Here is a 20,075-nt window from a genome sequence, read left to right as displayed (position 1 = left end):
TACATACACACACACACACACACACACACACACACACACACACACACACACACACATACATACATACATACATTTGACCAACTTCCAGAACTAACAAAGTATATTTAAATGCTACTAAAATTAGGAGAAATTAAGTGAATTGCAAAAAACGACACAAAAAACGGCGATAATACTGCATATCGTGGCATTAAGCCACCCTAAATCACTGCAGGGGAAGTTGATTGACCGCGACAGCCCTAATCCGGATAATACTCTTTTTATATGTTTAAACTGTAGGGGTTTAAATGCATAGTTTGAAAGTAATTGTATATGCAATAAACCATTAAAAAGGGGGTAAAAGTTTATCCCATCCCCAAGCTTTCCTGCCTGGACCGATTACTAGGCCTATGTGTAGAGATTTGGTATACAACTGTAATTCATTCAGAATGGAATCATTACCATTATCAGTTATGGTAACAGCACAGGAAACAACCATGTTTTTCATTCTGTTTATTCATAGGTTCCTGTGTCTTGGGGAACACAAGGGTTTATACAACCAAGCAAATAAATCATACATTGGAATAAGACACCTATTATCCAACAAGTCAATCATATTAGATGGATATAAAGCTTATCTGTACAGCATGTACAGCAGCTTAATTTTAACCCAAATAATGAGAAAGTGAATTTTATTAGTATTGTGCTTTACAAATCTCAGCAAGATTACTTGTTGGCTAGTAAAAATATGCACAAAATACAATTTTGTACAGGAATCAACAAATGGGAATGACCTTTGTAATAAACACTTCAGACAAGAGTGGGCCAGTAATGTGTCACACATGAAATAATTCCAGTGGAAGTGGAAGTCCTTAAGTATGCTACAAAGCACCCTTTGCTCGTAGCTTGGACAGCAACATCTCATTCTTCCTGCATTCCTAAGGGTAAACAGGCAGAGGTAATACTTAATCATGGGCACATTAAATAGGGTGTGAGTCTTGCTTTTAGAGTTTAACCATTCAGCCAGTTTTGTTATTTGTACAGAGTAATTTGTAACCTATTAATTGGAAATTTGCAAAAACATTAAAGATGGAAGCATTTGAAAATTTGTGAAAATATTGGCTTGTTTTGGCAATGAATATCTGCAGGTCTATCTGTAACAGATGAAGTGTAGCACCACCATCTGGCCAATTTGTGCAACTTTTGGGGGGGGAGAAGGAAATGAAGTCAATGGGTAATAGCAATTGCATCTGCCAAGTTTCGTAGGTTGCTAACAATGCTTTGGGCAGAAGAGCATTAATGAATATATATTATACCCAAGTAATGCTAAAGACAGCTGTGTAAACAATATACTAGGTTCACCTAACCAAAATGATTATCAATCTAGAAACCCATAGAAAACCCTACCTCTTTGAAGTCCTTGATTGTCTTAAAATACAGCCTCTGCTTTTCAAGAAGCTCTAAATACTCATCGTTGAGTTGGTCCCTCCTCATTTTATTCTCCTGTTTCTTCTTTTCCATCTATAGTGAGTGTGGGAAAGTGACAGACCAGGTCAAATCTATGAAATGAAAGGATTTAACCTGCCAACTGAAACTATGATTCTAAAGCTTTCATACAAATTGCATTGTTCTCTTAGTGGGAACAGACTACATCTTCCTCAAATTTTTTTAATTTTAAAACCAGTGAAAAAAGGTAAAAGAAGAATCATAATGATTTCAAAATGAATACAGCATTCAAAATTAAGCTTTACATGCTTTTACACTTTGCTATGAGCTGCATATACACATTATATTCTATAAATTAAAGGATGCGAATGGGAAACACAAGCTGTATGAAGAAAAATTAGCACCTTCATTCTGTTTTGCTTGATTCCCTCCACAATCTGCTCCATTTGCCGGAGGAACTGCTCTTTAGCTCCTGAAGATGCCATAGCTCTGTGTAACAAATAATTAACAAAAGGAAAATCACTAGCATTATGCAAACAGCAGCAGATCCTTCCCTAATCATTAAAAACGAAACACAGCTGTGTTCAGAAGATGTACAAGTCATAATGCTACTGCAGGGGTTGGACAATGAAACTGAAACATTGACCAATACACAGTCTGGTCGCCATCTTCACTGATTGCCCATTCCATCAGTAAGAATAAGTGGAGCAATAGCACAGCTCTACATAAAATATTGCAATCCACATAACATAATGGGAGTTCAAAAGAGGACAAATTGTTGGTGTGCGTCTTGCTGCCATATCTGTGCGTCACTGCCAAGGGCTACCAAACCATTCTGGAGGACCATGTTCATCCAATGGTTCAAACATTCTACCCTGAAGTTGATATCATGTATCAGGGTGATAATGCACCAATACACACAGCAAAACTGGTGACAGAGTGGTCTGATAAATGCAAAAATGAAGCTGAACATCTCCCATGGTCTGCACAGTCACCAGATCTGAATATTATTGAGCCACATTTGGGGTATTTTGGAAGAACGAATCTGGAAACGTTTTCCTCCACCAGCATTACGTAGTGACCTGGCCACTGTTTTGCAAGAGGAATAGCTCAAAATCCCTCTGGCCACTGTACAGGACTTGTATCTGTCATTCCCAAGATGATCTGATGCTGTATTGGCTGCAAATGTGGCCCTACACCATACAAATAAATTATTGTGGTTTAAAACCAGGTGTTTCAGTTTCATTGAACAACCCATGCTGATACATGTATTAATTCTTGGACGGGAAAAAAACACACTCACTGTTGAAAATTGTCATGGATGGAATTTAGCAAGTTCACCTAAGGAGAGAACAGCAAAACTGTAAAATCATCCCTGGGACATCTGAACAGTATTAAATACTAATTATAATCTGTATCATATTACAAGTAAATTGTGAAAAACTGGTGCTCAAGTTGAAATTTAGGATTCCTAAATAACAAAAATGTCAGTGAAGCATTCAAGTTGCTGCTGAAGCTAAATCCTTCCAAACAGTCAAACCTTTCATGTTAATTTGTGCAGTTCGAGTTACTGTCATGCTTTGTGCCTTCTTGAAATTGTGCTGAGAGAACATAATGTTCCAGTCAAGCTTTACAATACAAGGAACCTTCTGAGAAACCATTTCTGATATTTTCTTCAAAGTTATCATCCATCCATAAATATCTGCAAATATGCCCTTGGCACTAACGACAGCTTGTAAAATTTTCTCATATCCGACAGGCTTCTGTCAAACAGGTTCTAAGCAATCAATCTTCACCCCCATAATGAATGAGAGGCATTTATTCACAAACAACTAAAACAGACAGGGTATGGGGAAACTTAACTTGTATATATTTTTTAAAGATCTTACCTCTTTTTCCAAAAACACTTTCTTGTCATCCAGTGTGTTGTAGAGGGTGAAGAACTGTTTGGTTTCCTTGTGTGTTGCTGAAACTTTAACATTTTTTATGTCAAACATTTTTTCCTTCTGAAAAATCATATACCAATTATATAAAATAACTTGGCTGTGCTTTATGATACTTTTAGCCAGTGTTTTAAAAAATGACTGAAAATCCACAACTCACAAGCTTTTCAGTCAGAAAGCTTGAAGTATTAACGATACGCTAACCATACAGATTGATATTAAACAATGGAGGTTTGTGCTTAAACGGAGTGGATGTGCAGAAGTATTAAACGTGAAAAACAACTAAGGGTTAAATGGCAGTTCTGGTAACCAACAATTTCAAAAAAGGAAAACACCCAAAACAAGTACAACACAAAGCAAATGGCAGAGTACATACCCTGCCCATAAAGCTCAATAAATCTCTTCTGATACTGGGTTAGTTCTGCACGACTTGGCACTTCATCAATCTTCCTCTGCAGTATGGCAATTTCCCTGTTTCTTCGGGCCTAGACGAGACCAGACATGAGAGCAAATGGATTGTTGGCCTGACAGTATGGTATTTGGCAAAAAGAATGCAGGGTAACAGTATAGATAACGAAAATGATGTAGATCTGGTTGGGTAATTTAAAAAATGGTTGCATTCTGAAATGGTATACTGTCAAACAGAATGAATAATCTTCCTGTTCCTATGTGAATTACAGAGTATAAACACATTTGAAAATACAGAGTATCTATGCATGCAGATGTGAGATTCTGCTGTTAGAATTCATGTTCACGACACAAAAAATATGCATACTACACATTATTGATATACAAGCAAATAAGTTTCCAATGACTTATTCTTTTTATGAATTTTCGAATCAGTCAGAATATAAAATATAATATATAGAATATAAAAGAAGAAATTGCTGAATATATGTGAGATATATATATATATATATATATATATATTTATATATATATATATTTATATATATATATATATTTATATATATATATATATATATATATATATATATTTATATATATATATATATATATATATTTATATATATATTTATATATATATTTATATATATATTTATATATATTATATATATATATATATATATATATATATATATTTTTTTTTTTCCTTTCCCCCCCCCCCCAGTTTTCAACTATCTAGCTTAGAATACAGCATTATACAATTACACTTCTTCAACCTATCCATCCTCCCCATTATCCTGGTTAGAGGTGCAGGGATGCTGAAACTTTAAAATGAATAATTACATTATGAAAAGTTGGTGATTTGTGTGTTTCCAGTGCCCTAACCAATGCTTTACTTGAAAACTGATCACTGATGCAGATCAGCGCATAGCCTGAGGGACTAGTTACCAGTAACAGTCTGATCTTCTGAAGTTTCTCTCGATCTATGTCATACTGCTTCTCAATCAGCTTGTTCCTCTCCTAGATAGAACAAGACACAATATTACAAGCAGGCATATCTCATAATTCCCAAAGGGCTCTTTAGTATACAAAACAGTGGATTACCTTCTCATCACTACCATCACCACCTGACTCCATCTTCAAGTTCTCAATGATCTGCTGCAAACGAACCATCTCTTCCTAAAAGGTGAAAACCTTTTAGTAAAGTTCTCAAAGGAAAGTTTGGAGTTACACCTAGAAAATTCCTTACACTGCCTGAAGAGCTCACCATACATGCCAAACTGATATTGCACAATTTATACCTCACTTTCTATTATTCATTCATTCAAGAGGGAGTCTGATAGCATGAGGTTCAAAGGTTACCCTAATTCCAGCTGTATTTTGCAGTAATTCTTTATAAGGAGAAGAAAAACAGTTCCATCAATACAACACTTACCTTACAATGGGTTCTGAACTCCTGTTCTTGATTCTTCAGTTTCTCATTCATGGCGACAAGGGCTCTCAATTTCTCAAGGATACTAGAAAATACCAACAAACCTTAATGCTTTGTTGAGAGTAGGGTTGTTCTATAATTAGTCTTTAAATCTATAACTAAACCCCAGTGTAGCATGAGGAACCAAACCATATAGTGCAAAGCATGCTAAAAGTTGTTAAAAGTCACAATGAATTTACAAAATTACGTGCAGGGAGGAAGCCAATAAAGCTCATGAGACATTTTCAGAGGCTGATGGATTACACACAGAAGTGCTGATGCACAAGACTTTTAGTTTGGTGCCGATTCCCATAGTCCTCTATCAATGAAGAACTTATTTTCTCACTCTGGCTAGTGCACTACTCTCTAGATGAGGCAATGCATCAAATACTTCTGCTGAGTCTGTACTGGCCTACAAATTCAGACACTCTCAAGGATCACTATCAACTTATAATGCATATCATCAAACAGACAGATAACCTATTCAACTAATTCTGTAGGAACCAGTTTTACATACCCAGAATCAGCCTGGGCCTCTACTGCTTCCAGAGTGCACAGCTCTTTCTCCAACTTCTCTGTTAGTTCCATAGCCTTATTAGAGAAAAAACCCACAGAGGAAACTATTAGCCACGATTGAAGAATTTGCTTCATATGTATATACTGTACCAGACAAAAGTAATCATTTCAAAAGACCACCTTCCAATCCTTAGATACCCCGTTTCTAAATTTTTTGAGCCCAGGGAAGTCTCTTCTTCATATTCTGCTGTTTCAATAATTGTTTCCTTGCTAAAACTTAACAGGCACTGTGTGCTTGTGCTTTCAGTTTTATAAATTTGCATCCATGATCAGGGTTGTATAATGCAACAACAAGGGCAGTGTGTCGTCTTGCAGTGTGTTGTTCTCTAGCTCGCTCTGAATTTGATGTTTGCTCTGCCTCCACGTGCAGACTCCGCCCACAACTCTCTGTAAGCAGCATTCGTCACTTCCGTCTTCCGAAGTGAAAAAAAAGCTCTGCTCACTTATTGATTATTGTTGTTGGCTTGCTTTTCTTTTATGGATATTACTGTGTATGATTTGTTTGGTTTATAGGTTTCTGATTTTCGCTTTGCCCTTGTCTGTACTTTCGCTTGGGTTTACTTGCTATTTGCACTTAGGTAAGTTAGCTTTTGGTGGCGTTCAGAAGCTGGGTTTTGTTTATTGTTTTCACCATATTCACTCCCGAGTCCTTTTGCACTAGGTTTATTTTTTCTGTGTCCGTGGTGTGTCAATAAAAACAGGAAAATATAACAAAAATACACCTTTGTCCTCGTGTGTTCCCTTGTTCATTGCACCCTGTCCTTCCCTTACTCCACGTCCCCTTTCCCTTTCACTCTGTTACACCCCAACCCTAGACTGGGGCTCGTAACAACAGCTGCTGGTTGTGTAAAATTAATTTGCACATGCGCGTGCCTAGAGCTGCCTGGTAGAGGGAGGTGCCCATATACTAGAGGTCCGGATAAGGGAGGTTTGACTATAGTTGCTAAATGAGGAGTGTTTGTATTGGAAACGGTAAGTATGATCAAATAAAGTCAATTTCTTGAGAAAAGGCAATGCTGAATACTAGCTATCTGTTGACACAAACACATATACATCACCCTGCTTATATGTTAACATTCTGCCAAGTACCTCCCAAATCAGCACAGTGTGTTTGCTTCTACCGATGGTCTCACAAAGTTCTTTTGACAGCCTGAGCTCAAGGGTGGTCTTTTCTATCCCTGAGCGTCACAATATTGGCAGAACAGACGCTCCTTTACTTACGAACTTTCAACTTACAAACTTTCAGACATACGAACGAAGAGGACCAAGTCCAAATTGTGTTCATTTGGGCTCCCGTTTTCTGTCCGCAACATAATTTTTTTTTTTTCTGTGCTCCAATTCCGCCTAGTATGACTTCTGGCCGCTACTCCCGCCGCACAGTAGTGTAGTGTGCATACTCCCAGCATCCTAGTTCTTTGTACTTGCGTATACTCTTAAAATGATATTGAATAATGACTTACGTATATATCAAGTTACGAATGGCCGTTTGGAACATATCTTATTCATAAGTAGAGGAACATCTGTACTGACACTTCTTACCTCTGTAAGTTTGCCCTTGGCTTCTTCACATCCTGCCTGGGCCTCCAACTGTTTGGCCTGTAGCTAAAGACAAAAGGCCATTCAACACAAAAGAATACTGTTTAAAAAACAGATACCTGAGAAAATATAATTTAACTAGGGTTAACTGACTGAACTAAAGTACTCACTTTCAGTGCAGTTCGGTGATGTTTGTGACTTTGTGCATAATAAGAATCAAAACATTCTAGCTTGATCATGCAACCATGACAGTAAGACTACAGATAAACGGCCTAGCAAAGATACCTCTTCCAGTTGCTTGGTCTTCTGCTGAATCTGCTTGTTAAGAGAAGCCACAAGTCTACGATGCTGCTGAGTTGGACCATAGCCATCGGTCTGGTCTTCCATTAATCGCTCAGATTGCTGGAATAAAAAAAAGTTGTGTCACTCTTGGGCCAGCTTTATATCTCAAATTGAAAAAGCAATTATATTTATTCTGTTAAAAATTCTACTAACATTGATATATTTGCCCAACATGGTGAGAATGATCCTAAGATTTCTACATCCAAATTGTGACACCCACCTTGTCTGCATAGTCCAAGGCCATCTGCTTGATCTCTTCAGACTGCAGGCCCACGATGTGGCCCACAGTACTGGCTGTTAGCCTCCCCTACAAGAGGCAACATTTGAAAAAACTAAATTAAACCATTCAAACTATAGCCCTTATGAATATTTAGAGTACAACCACTCCTCGTTTATTGACTACCTCAGTTACAACGGTAATAAAATGAACTTTCTGACAAACACAGGAATATAAAATTTTTACATAAATGCATGACAGCAGTGCACACTGGAATGAGAGAGATCTTTTAAGTAGAATGTACAAAATTTTGTCCACACCATGAAGGATAAAAGAAATTTATTAAGGAAAGCTGAAGGAAAGTAAGTGCAACTGCAGTAATGATAGGCTACCATGATTTTCATGTTGCAACAATTTCACTAAACAACCTGGTCATTGGAATAGGACTCGTTCACTAAACAAGGAGTGGTTGTGTATTTTTTATATTCTCAATAATAATTATACAAGTCTTACGTCTTCTTTTGCCATTGCAGCCATGCCAGTCATCAGAGTTTTAATGCGCAGCTATAACAGAACAAAAATATAGTTTTATAAATGCATATGAACAGACATACATTCCAAGGTTGCAGCAATGGCCAAACCCATAGGCTTCCCTCCCAGGGGGTGCAAGGCGAGACTTAAGGGGCAGATGCAGAAAATTTGAGAGGCAGATGCTTCACTAAATGAAGTGGGGGGGGGGGGGGTTGGGAAATTTAACTTGACCGTTGATGATCGAAAAAGGGCAATCAGCACCTCAAAAGCAGATCACTTTCAATCTTTTGGCCAGGTGAAAGCCACCATCAGCACTCAACCTCACCCACCCCCAGGTGCACGTGGCAGATAAAGTTGTAAAAATAATGGTGAAAACATACACATTATTACACATTACTAACACAAACATACACATTACTAACACAAATATAACTTTATAATTAAGCAATAACATACGAGGAGTGTGGTTGTATACCCGGTGTAGTTTCATCTAATAGTACTGGTAAGAGCAGTGAAACAACTAGCCAGCTTATTAGCGGAATAACTAAATTAAAACCATGCCACAGGTCTGAAAATAAAAATATTGTTGCCCTCAAGTGGTGAAGAGATCATCAGGTGGACTGCAAAGTTCAATTTACACTTTTATTGCAGAACTAACCGTCATATAATTTATATAATATAATTTAACTTTATTGAACTCCATATGTTTAAATAGCATTTTCATCTGACAAGAAGGGAGTGCAATTCCACACCCCAGTAAAATCACCTATGGCCAAACCCAGGGTTTTTTATGATATAAAAGACACCTGACTGATGCAGTATGTAAGGATTAGATCAAGGGTGGGGAACCTGTTCCATGGAGGGCCAGTGTGGGTGCAGGTTTTTGGGATGACCTCTCAATCAGCCAATAATAAAACAGCAGTTCTCAACTATAGCCCTAGGGACCCACTGTTATTGGCTGATTGAGCGGTCATCCCAAAAACCAGTACCCACACTGGCCCTCCATGGACCAGGTTCCCCACGCCTGGATTACCTGTAAACTAATTGCTCATATGAACAACTTTTAATGATTCAAAGATCAAGAAAAGCTTAATTGGATTCAAAATCCTCAGATAGAAGCCAGAATCCAAAGCCAACCTCCTCAGCTGCCTGCAATTCCTCTTCTTCCGACACCTCTGTCATTCCTCCAGGAACACCATGTCCCAAGGATACTTTTTTGTCATTCTCCTGTACCAAAGACCAAACTCATAATATCTTTAACCAGTCCTGTACTTCTCCACATACTAAATTAATAAAACATTTAATTGACCTGAACAGTTTAACATACATCCTATTATTTTTTTTCTCCTCACATTTGAATTAATTATTCAAAATATACTAACCTTATCTTGTTTTGGTGCTTTGCTAAACAGATAACGCCTGTGGGGGGGTGAGCAAAATTAAATACATTGTTATCAGCAAGATTCATTAAAGCCATTGTGCTGCTGTCAGTAAAGTTCAAAAACATGCATAATTTCATTCACTCAGATAACAAGTGTAAAGACAATGTCAGAAATAGTTATTAAAGTGAGGAAAACTCAAACAAGCAGATTATTCACTACTGTAGAAAGAGCATGTCATCACCTGACATACCTGCAGTTTGAACTTACAAACACAATCCAATACGCATTAAATATGACAACACGCGTAGTTACACTGGATGTGTTGTGAGTAGGGATGCTCCTTTTGACCGTTTAACCGTTAACCGAAATAATTAATTTTGACCGAATATTACTATCAGTTAAACGGTTTAAAATGTTTTTATATACATTTTAATTATTAGTAGTAGTATGAAGTTTTGTGGCATCTCAGCTGAAGATCGCTTTTCACGTTCTAAATACACTCATAACAACACTGGGTATGAATCTGCGACTGTGATTACAGGCACACAGGCTTAGCCCACTGAGCCATGAACACAGGTACGAGCTTTGCTGCTGAAAATGGAAACATTGGCGCAAAGCTTCAGCGGCAGAGACGTATCCGTGTGCTATATTGTAGCCGATCGGTGTAAACACTACCCAGACATGTGCTCTTGTTTTATTTCGGTTACAATGGGCGTATTCACATATTTCTTTATCCAATACTAACTGTCGGATTATCATGTTGTTATCATGCGAATAGTGCAATTTGCAAGTGGGAAGGCGATCAGAGCTGCTTCGAGACGCAGACGCTTAAGTCAGTCACTCTTGTTCTTTTTATTCGTATCACGAAGCTATAAAAATATATTTAGTTTCTACCTATATATATATATATTTGAAAAGTAGACCGTCCAAGGTTTCTGAGGGTGTTTTTTAAATGTGTATATGATAAAACCTCGCAGAGTTATTTAAATGGTTTGGCGAAATTTCTGTCAGATCCCGCCGGCGGGACCGCCGACCCCAGAGGAATTTAATATTCTAATCTAATCAGTTAACGGTTAATGTTCGGTTAACGAACGGCGGTTGTCGGTTGGGAAAATTAATCGAAATGAGCATCCCTAGTTGTGAGACAATACTTTCAAGCATAATAATTCGATTAATATATGTAATTAGTTAAAAGTGCTCTAAAAATTAATCAGACCATATATTATCAGTAAATAAGCTTCATATTATTTCTTGAAGTAGGACCAGGGTGAGGGGCTTGTCTTGCTTGAAGCGCCAAATTATACAGAAACATAAAATAACACTTCAAAGATAAACAATAGTCATTGCAAGAGCCAAACTAGGGGTAGAACTGATAGTGCTCTAAAAAGCATATTTTCACAGTCACAATGTAATTCATAGCAATCATAGATACACTACCATAACCCAGTTACCATTTTTAAAGAATAAGAATACAGCAAACAAGTGACATTTATTTTATTAAGGACAGGCCAAATTAGAGTTGCTCCTCATATTAGGCCTATCAGGCATGTGGGAAGCTTAATTAGCATCCAACAAGCCCTTTACAAATAAGCACATTAATGCTTTATTCTCCTTCAGATAACACCAGTAGCACAAAGAAGCTGACTGGGTCGTTCCATGTCAAATCATCACACTTTCGGACTTCGTCGTCACGGATTTTAACGAAACTTGGCTTGCTGATTTGGTCACATGAGTAACTTGGCTTGCTGATTTGGTCACATGAGTATCACAGCAGTGATATCCAGTGCAGATATGTAGTCGGGATTATTAATAGTTATGCAAAGTTGGATTCTACATGTACAATATAATAATGTATAACATAAGGGTGTCTGCTGGGGTGTGGCATGAGTAACTGGTGTCCTGTAGTTGTGTTCTGGGTATATAGCGACTCTGGATATAACGGACTTTGGCTATAACCGACTGTTTTGCCAGGTCCCTTGAAGTCCGTTATAACGGGATTTTACTGTAATTCTCTTTTTTTCAGGTACTTTGGCAACATTGTCTTTTTATTCATTTTTAATAGTAAATTAAAATTTTTCCAAATTAAATTATATTTCCCCAGCTAGTTCTGGCAATAGTAGTCATCATGAAAAATAATAACCTACTGCTAACAGCATTGTAAGGTATTGTGGTTTTGATACACGCTTTAGATTTTTTGTTATTGAATGTTTAATATTTTAATTGGTTATTACATTGTAATTATTCATATGCGGATGGCATATTATTTGTTCAATCTATAGAGCTGGACAATAGCTTTAAAACAATACAAGGACCACTTCTGTGCAGCTTATAAATATAAATATAGCCAGTCAAAACCATAGCACCCCCCCCAATAAAGCTCAAATTTTGTTCACTTAAATCTCCCTCAATATTGATCCCAGACATGCCCAATTTCAGTTTCATGAGGTACTCATGTGACCAACTCAGCATGCCAAGTTTCGTTAAAATCCATGACAATGAGGTTCGAAAGTGTGATGATTTGACATGGAATGACCCGACTAATAGTTCACTTGTGAAGTATTTTCATTACAAATTATTCATGTAATTTCACTGAAAATGCATTTCTACACTGTTTCAATCCATTATACAACTACAGACAGTTTCAACTGGCTTTAAAACAAGAGCTTAACAGGAGCTGATCAGTATGAATTTGCACCTGCAAAGGAGTGTCCACCTGATCATATATAGCAAAGCAAGTCAACACGTAATAAAACCAGAGGAAATCATCCAGTGAGCTTTCAGTACACTCAGGAATCATCATGGTGCCCATGCAGATAGAGTCCAGCCTTCTGTTTAATTTCACTTCAAGTTATGTTTGCAAAACATTCAGAACAACACTCGAGGTTCAGCAGTCCAACTGCACTCAGAACATACTCACGGTATAAACTCTGAAATTCTTTAGCAACAATTAAGATAAAAAAAAATAAAAATCAGTAAGGCTAAGATCAAAAACAAAATCAGATATGATTCTGGTGAGCTATTCTATTAATTGCTGGTCTCAGACTAATATGGACTGCAACAAAAAAAAAGACTTCTAATATATCAATTGAACTGTCACATACTAATTGATTGCAGATGTAATCATCTACGCAAATGTGTATGCTTCATTAACTGAAATTCTGGTCTAGCAACAGTATCAATAAAATCCAATGCAATGTCTAATCCTGAAAACAAAGAAGACATGATTCACATTTCATACAAATTCACATGTAAACATATCCAATTGTGGAGAATAAAGGGTGAGCTTTGTACGTGATATACCGATCAACATAAAAATGTCCCATTTTGTTTACATATAATTAGCTACAAGTTATATTAATTAAGGCCAGGCCAAGTAATTCATAACAATTTTTCCTGACATTTATCACTGAAGCAAAAGGTATCCCTATCATGACTTTTCAATTAAAGAAGCGTAATTCCACAAAAAAGATTGAGGAAATGAATGAAGACACAACTTACCGCCCATACTCCAGAAGAGTAGAGTGGACTTTAGACTCCTCGTCTACCAGGGCTGCTGCTTCCATCAGCCTTTTGTACTTCCTCTGTGGCTTATAAACGTCCTGTTAGGATGAACAAGAATAAGTATAATTTATTCATACTTGAAGTATACATCTACGAGTGCATTTTCAGTTTACCCCAGAATCATGGAGTAAAATTAAGACAATTTAACATCATCAACACACTTGTTCTTTATTATAATATTCAATACATAAAAGATAGCAATACCCATTGTTGCTTTATTTGTTACATAATTGAACAGAAATGGATGGAAAAAGTTTATGATCTTATTTACATTTTTTCAGCATTCATGAGGAAAGACAAGTTTATAGTTCAATGTATAGTTGGAAACAAAAATATAATTCTGATTTTAAATTTTAACCAAAATTAACCAGAATCTGTACTTACGGAAACACCCATCACTGTTTTTATTGCTTTTTCTTTCCTCTGCATGAACTCATTATCCTATGAGAACAAAGTTATGTGGGATATAACAATGAAATTGCTCAAAAACAGTGAACATTTGTGCTAGCGATGATGCTACATTCTATAGCAAGTTTACCTCTGGGGTACTGTGAGTCTTCTGGAACTGTGAAATAGAATAGGCCCGGATGTAGTCCCCCATCTCTTCTCGTGTTTCTATAGCACGCTTCACTAGCCACTAAAACAAGGGACACACAAACATCAAATTACACTACAATAATGAAAGAAGACCCAAACTAATTAAAATATCTGTAAAATAGTTTTTGTAAAGACTCCAAGGACAGAGTCCATTCTGCCATCAACAGATGGCAGCAAAGTGCACAGTCATCTGCAGTATATTCATTGATGGGTTTATCCTACTGAGTGACTTGGTAGAGGAATGAGTAGTTCATTGCATTCATTCATCCTGGTCAGGGTTGTGCAAGGACCTAAAGCATATCCCAACAGAGGCCACAAAGCAGGGACACACCCTGAATGTGATGCCAGTCCATTACAGGGCACACACCTACACAATCACATGCTATGAGCAATTTACAGATGGCAGCTAGCCTAGCCAAAAATCAATGAATTGTGGATGGAAAGTGAAATACCCAGAGGAATCCTATGTGACGTGGAGAACAGAAAAACTCCACACATACAGAGTGGTAGTAGGACTGAAACCACTAACCCAAAAGATGTGAGACAGAGGTTCTATTCACTGAGCATCCAAGGTTCCATATAGTGTTATACAGTAAGAGCTCTAGTTTCAACAAAAAAAACAAAAACTAACAACATTATTCTATAAAAAAAATATACTATAACTAAAAATACCATTAAAAAAAACAAAGAAAAAAACTGTGCAACAATTATTTCACTTTTTGTGCAAGCTTACAGAGCAGCACACGTTAGTGGTCTTTCCACATGTTCAGCTATTGTTCATCTCATGATCTCCTGTGTTATATCGAATATCCGACACTACAATCATCATTAATATTTGTATAAAGATGGTGGCACAGGAGGTAGTGCTCTCGTTCGGCAACTGGAGGGTTGCAGGTTTGAGCCCGGGTTCCTCCTGTCCCCATCAAAGTGTCCTTGAGCAAGACACTGAACCCCAAATTGGTCCCGGTGTGCAGGTTGGCGCCTTGCTTGGCAGCCTCTGCCATCGGTGTGTGAGTGTGAGCATGAATGGGTGAATGTGAGGCACGAATTGTAAAGTGCTTCGGTACTCATAAGAGTAGAAAAAAGTGCTATATAAATGCAGACCATTTAAAAAGATTAAATTTTAATTTAACAAATGGCCTTTGCATCACCACCATGAAATCTGGCAGTACCTTCCAGAGTTCAGATTTTTATTTTCCCTTTGAGATATAGTGTCCTCTATACACTCCAGATAGCAAAAAAAATAACTAACTTTTTAACTTTTACAGCTGGATGGCTATATATAGTTTGCTGGAAAACTCAAAATGAGAGCTTCAGCTTATATGGCTGTAAAAAACAATTGTTGTTCTGTTTTACGGTTTAATGTTTTATTGTCATGTATATGTTTACGTTTTGTATGGCTGCTACCTTGGCCAGGTCTCTCTTGTAAAAGAGATTTTATATCTCAATGGGACTTCCTGGTAAAATAAAGGTAAATAAATAAAAATAAATAAATAAAACCTGTAATATGTACTGGAAAAAGAAACATTCAAAGACATCAACTTCAAACAATGTCAAGTAACAGGAGATAATTAGTTTTATACTGCAAACTTGTAGCCATGATTTGCACTTTTGACACATTACCTGCACAACAGGGAAGATGTGGATAAAATCCAGCCCTTGAATCTGGTGGGGTTCCAAACGATGGGGACATTTCATTTTCGGTAGGACTGACACGATTTTCTCAGTGAGGGCTCTGAAACAGAATGAGATAACAGCATTATATATGTTTAACAGCTGGTTTTTTTTTGTTTGAAAACAGACTTCAGATTTCTAAACAAGTTTTTTTACAATTGGAATATACGTTTTTGATACGGCTTATAAAAATACATGTTTTTTATTATTAAAAATACTATATTTTTCCGAGGAAAAACAACTGAGGGACTTACATTTTCTGACCAATGGTTGAGTTTTCTTGAAAAAGAAGATCGACATCAATGTCAAAATTACAGGTTGTTATGCACCAGGTCATTCCTCCGACGACCTGTTATAAAATGTTTTGGATTAATATATCTAATTAGATAAAAGCATATTGCTAAGTGTTGCACTTGATGAAAAGTTATTGTCGTTTATTACTACACAATAGTAATGCGATGCAGTACTTTAAGTACACGTAAATATTTGCAAACAATATTATTTTTTTCTTACGTTGTGGTTCAAATGTACGTTAAGTTCTGAATGCAAAACTTAAGATATTGACTATTTTTCACTTGCTATTAGCGTCTCACAACCTTGTCGAAAGGTGACAATCCCTTAATCCGAGCTCGAAAGTATCCGGCGGCCAAAAAGAGCTCCAGGATCTCAGACAGCTTATTGCTCTGTTCTTCATCTTCACGCGTCTCAACCTGCAAAATGAACCAGGATCTACTTATCTGTCTATTTGTAGGAAGAAAAAAATACTGTGCGCATTTAATACATTATTAGAAATGTAACATAGCTTGTCAAACACATAAGCTCGCTACTGACAACAAATTAGCAACTTAAAAATTAACGAACGTAGTAATCAATGACTTCTTAATTGAATATATTAGCACATAAGAGGGAAAAACATTCAAACATGTAGAAAACAAAGGAATTGATACTGTTTTTCGAAAACTATACAGGTAGCTAGGATTCTGCCCGCTACATAGTATAAGCGAGTCAAAAGAACAATATTTTATACAAAACAAAATACAATCTTAGTAACTTAAGGTGTTCATTTGTAGACACCAACATATAATCATGTTGTCACCTGGATAAGATTGCCATCTTGGTCATATTGAACTCCGATTTTCGATCCTGCTCTTACTCTATGGAACACAGACACCGCCGCCATGTTGAGCTACAGCGAAATCACATGAACAGCACAAGTCATCAGGGTTGCCAGGTTCGCAGTTGTCACGTAAAATTGGGCTGGTTTAGGCAGAGGCTGGTGGATGGCAGCTTTTTAACGCGCAATTTTAAAAATAGACCCCGGACTCACAGTAAGATTTTGTTTTAAATTAGAATGCACATATACATAGGAAATATGTTAGGAAAAAGAAGGATTTACGGCAGAAAATTCTTATGGGCAGTCCAGAAAATACTGAAGGGGGCTCCCTCTTTCGCATTCACAGCTATCTAGTACCGCCTCATGACTCAGAAAACTTAATTTTCCGTATGAATAGCATAAAAGAATTTCAGTTGCTTTGGTGCAGGACAACAACTTTGGACAATTACAATATATAGACGTAGTTAACATTATAGTTGAATATAATATGTCAACACATTTTGGCCAGGTTTCAGGCTATGTTATGTAGAATTTTGGGAAGTATTTGCCAGGACTTGGCAACCCTCCAATTCACCCTAACCATTTGCACGCTCGTTGCGAAGTATGCTGAATGTCATGTAGTTGTGTAATCTACGGTTGTTAAAGCAGCATATAAAAAAATTCAAAATAACATCCGCTACCAGGTGTATAATTACAAATTTAAAGTTATATATGAACAATATGCATAGCATCATAATTTATTAACTAAGATTTCAATAAGATTTATTATGTGTCACTTTGTTGGAGTTCTTTCAAAATGAAAGTTGTTTCACAAGGTAAGTGTTGACGATAAGACCTTTAGCCAGTAGCAAAGAGATGAGCCTGGTGCCAGAAATGTATCTGTGTAAAGCTAGAAATTCTATCTCCATTGAAGGGCAGCCACAAAGTGAGGAGGAGAAGGCACAATTGAAATGTGTAATAAGAGTGCTTTTAATAAATAAATAAATAAATAAAATAATAGTCTAAAGAAACATTTTTCATTACAGGCATTTTAAAATGGGATAAAAATAAAGAATAATCCCCCAAAATGTCATAGCACTTAAGGTAAGAATAGCTGGCTAAGTCTATAAGTGCATCCAAAAATCAAATAATTAGATATGATGTGTGGTGTTATTAGTCATTAAGCATTCTATTGAAGTCTGAAATGCACTACATTACAAGCTTAAATGTTACTAAATTGGCAGCCCCGACTCAAAGGTGACAGGACTTAGAGCTACTTACTGACTTCCATTACTTTGACAGAAGTGAATGGACAGAATGACAGGAAACAGGAGACAGAGGGAGGATTAAAATGTTGGTGAAGAATGTGATATAGTAAGTCTTATTTGGGATGACATTTAGTGTTGTCATTTCATATTTAAAGAGATATGCATCTTGGTACAAGGTTTACTTGTACCGCTTATATGAATGTGTAAAATTGTGTTTCCACCAAGTGTACAGAGGTTTAAACAGGTTTCCATATAATTTCAGGTGCTTGACAAATATATGGTTACATGGTTGAGGGGTCTGTATTAAAGAAGATAGACATTCTATTAAAATGGAAGATAGTATAATAGACTATGAATCACTACAGGTAATAGAGTTCCCTGGTGAGTGACTGACAGTAGTGAATTCCATTAGGGCTTTTTGTTTTTAAATCAGTCATTTTCTTGCTCCACTACTGAGCTACTTTTCTTTCCACTTGGTCAGACACAATTATCACAGCTTAATGCTGAAACACATGACTCCTTATTGTGTTCTAACTGATCAATTGCTAAAATGAGTTTAATAGCCAAACCATGGTGATAAGAAAATCTAGTTCACTAAATCACCTAAATCAGTTTTAATAACTTACTGTGCTCTATCCTACTGCTGCAAAAAATAACTCATCTAAATAATGCTTAATATGAAACAAATATTGTCATATCATAGAAACAATGAACACTAACACAGTGTTTTTTTTTATAACATACTGTATTCTGTTCTGTAATGACAAACGACAATACAACAAACAGCTAAATTTAAATATTGTTGTTTTCCAGAATTAAATAATGTTATTTATATTATTCAGTTGTTGCAGATATTATTAAACTGTTATAAGAACCATTATAAGAACCTCATCCAATGAGAAAAATGAACACCCTCTGAATCCTCCTTAAAACCAGTTTCATTTACCTCACCGATATGTAATGCAGCCATAAATTTTATACTTGTGTTTCTAGTGCTCCTTTTCAAATCAAGGGATAAACTAGAAATGTTATATCTTGTGAATATTCCATAATGTTAGGGTGGATAAAATATTTGATTAGTCTCTTGATTAATTTGCTTTTATTTGGATGGGAAGGAAACACCCCTTTTGAAATTTAGAATTTGTTACTTAATTTCCTTTTTAAGGACAGTTGAGTTTTTTTATCTAATAATTTTTTTCCTAACTAATACAATTCAGAAGAGTTAGCATTTCATTAGATCATGTTTCTGTTTGCAAAATACCAAATTAAAAGATTCCAAACTATTAAATTGTAATAAAGAGTTTGTGCCTCAGAATAATACCTGATACGCTTTTCACAATTGCCTAGCTGAACAGCAGGTTTCAGAAAACAATTGTGTGCTACAAAGAAGCCATTTCTATAACCTCACTACTAGGGCTTCACCGCTGGCCATGATGACAGGTGTAAGATTAACTTTGTTAGGTGCTGGCCTATTCATGCACACCAAATTAAATTAATGGAACAAATTTCCCCCTTAATTAAGATAAAAATTCATGTCAGCTGTAACCTTGCTTGCACACTAATTATGTACAAATGATTTATCATCGGTTGCACCCAGAATATTAATCTTCACTCATTGATACCAGCAGCCACTGTTAAGAGATGGGACTTGATTAACACTGACAGTCTGTGCAGTCGAAGTGTAGCATACTGACAGCCACTGTGAGCTGCCATTTCCATATATTGTAGCACCCTATATTCTCAATAATTATTCTGCATTGAACGTGAAAATGATTGTGAAAGTGCTAAAGAATTGTTTTCTTAGTCAGTAAGACGTTTTTGACATGCTTTTCTAGGCTTTGCTTGCTTCATATTTTCTATATTCTGAATTACATTTACATTTTATTTATATAAATAATATAAACCATGTTTGGGCAGTCAGATGTGGCATAATGCAGGTCTCTTTTCATAACTTCATAGACTTACGACACAAAGGATTTCCACTTTGTCATTATTTTTTCTACTTACGATACTGCTTGAAATCAAATTAAGTAATTAGTAATTTAATATTTTTT

General features: G+C 36.3%; 1 protein-coding gene across 2 annotated transcripts; it reads right to left on the bottom strand.

Annotated features, from left to right (window-relative positions):
• Nucleotides 1–474: 474 nt before the first annotated feature.
• Nucleotides 475–16,900, bottom strand: ccdc93 (CCC complex scaffolding subunit CCDC93). Of its 2 annotated transcripts, XM_023844629.2 has the most exons (24): nt 16,757–16,900; nt 16,257–16,370; nt 15,915–16,009; nt 15,610–15,721; nt 13,928–14,026; nt 13,774–13,830; nt 13,327–13,427; nt 12,746–12,763; nt 9,829–9,865; nt 9,584–9,673; nt 8,429–8,479; nt 7,919–8,005; nt 7,642–7,758; nt 7,360–7,422; nt 5,762–5,835; nt 5,209–5,290; nt 4,878–4,952; nt 4,722–4,793; nt 3,742–3,850; nt 3,312–3,394; nt 2,726–2,763; nt 1,827–1,911; nt 1,384–1,497; nt 475–914 (listed from the first exon to the last, which is right to left on the bottom strand). In XM_023844629.2, the coding sequence occupies exons 1-24, from the start codon at nt 16,838–16,840 to the stop codon at nt 858–860; spliced, it is 1,914 nt and encodes a 637-aa protein (XP_023700397.1). In that variant the 5' UTR covers nt 16,841–16,900; the 3' UTR covers nt 475–857. The 2 variants fall into 2 exon arrangements, with proteins under 2 accessions (XP_023700397.1, XP_023700398.1); XM_023844630.2 differs by lacking the exon at nt 12,746–12,763.
• Between the last annotated feature and the right edge of the window lie 3,175 nt (nt 16,901–20,075).

This window comes from Paramormyrops kingsleyae, chromosome 1, assembly GCF_048594095.1.
Source record: "Paramormyrops kingsleyae isolate MSU_618 chromosome 1, PKINGS_0.4, whole genome shotgun sequence".
In the NCBI taxonomy this organism is placed as follows: Eukaryota; Metazoa; Chordata; class Actinopteri; order Osteoglossiformes; family Mormyridae; genus Paramormyrops; species Paramormyrops kingsleyae.
The sequence above is the reverse complement of the archived record's forward strand: the minus strand, read 5'-3'. Positions and strand labels throughout refer to the sequence as shown.

Coding starts and splice junctions, on each gene's coding strand:
- ccdc93 (XM_023844629.2), bottom strand. CDS start 16,840: ATGGCGGCGGTGTCTGTGTTCCATAGAGTAAGAGCAGGATCGAAAATC. Junction 9,674..9,828: donor AAGCACCAAAACAAGATAAG/GTTAGTATATTT, acceptor TCTTTGGTACAG/GAGAATGACAAAAAAGTATC. Junction 915..1,383: donor CAATCAAGGACTTCAAAGAG/GTAGGGTTTTCT, acceptor GTTTACCCTTAG/GAATGCAGGAAGAATGAGAT.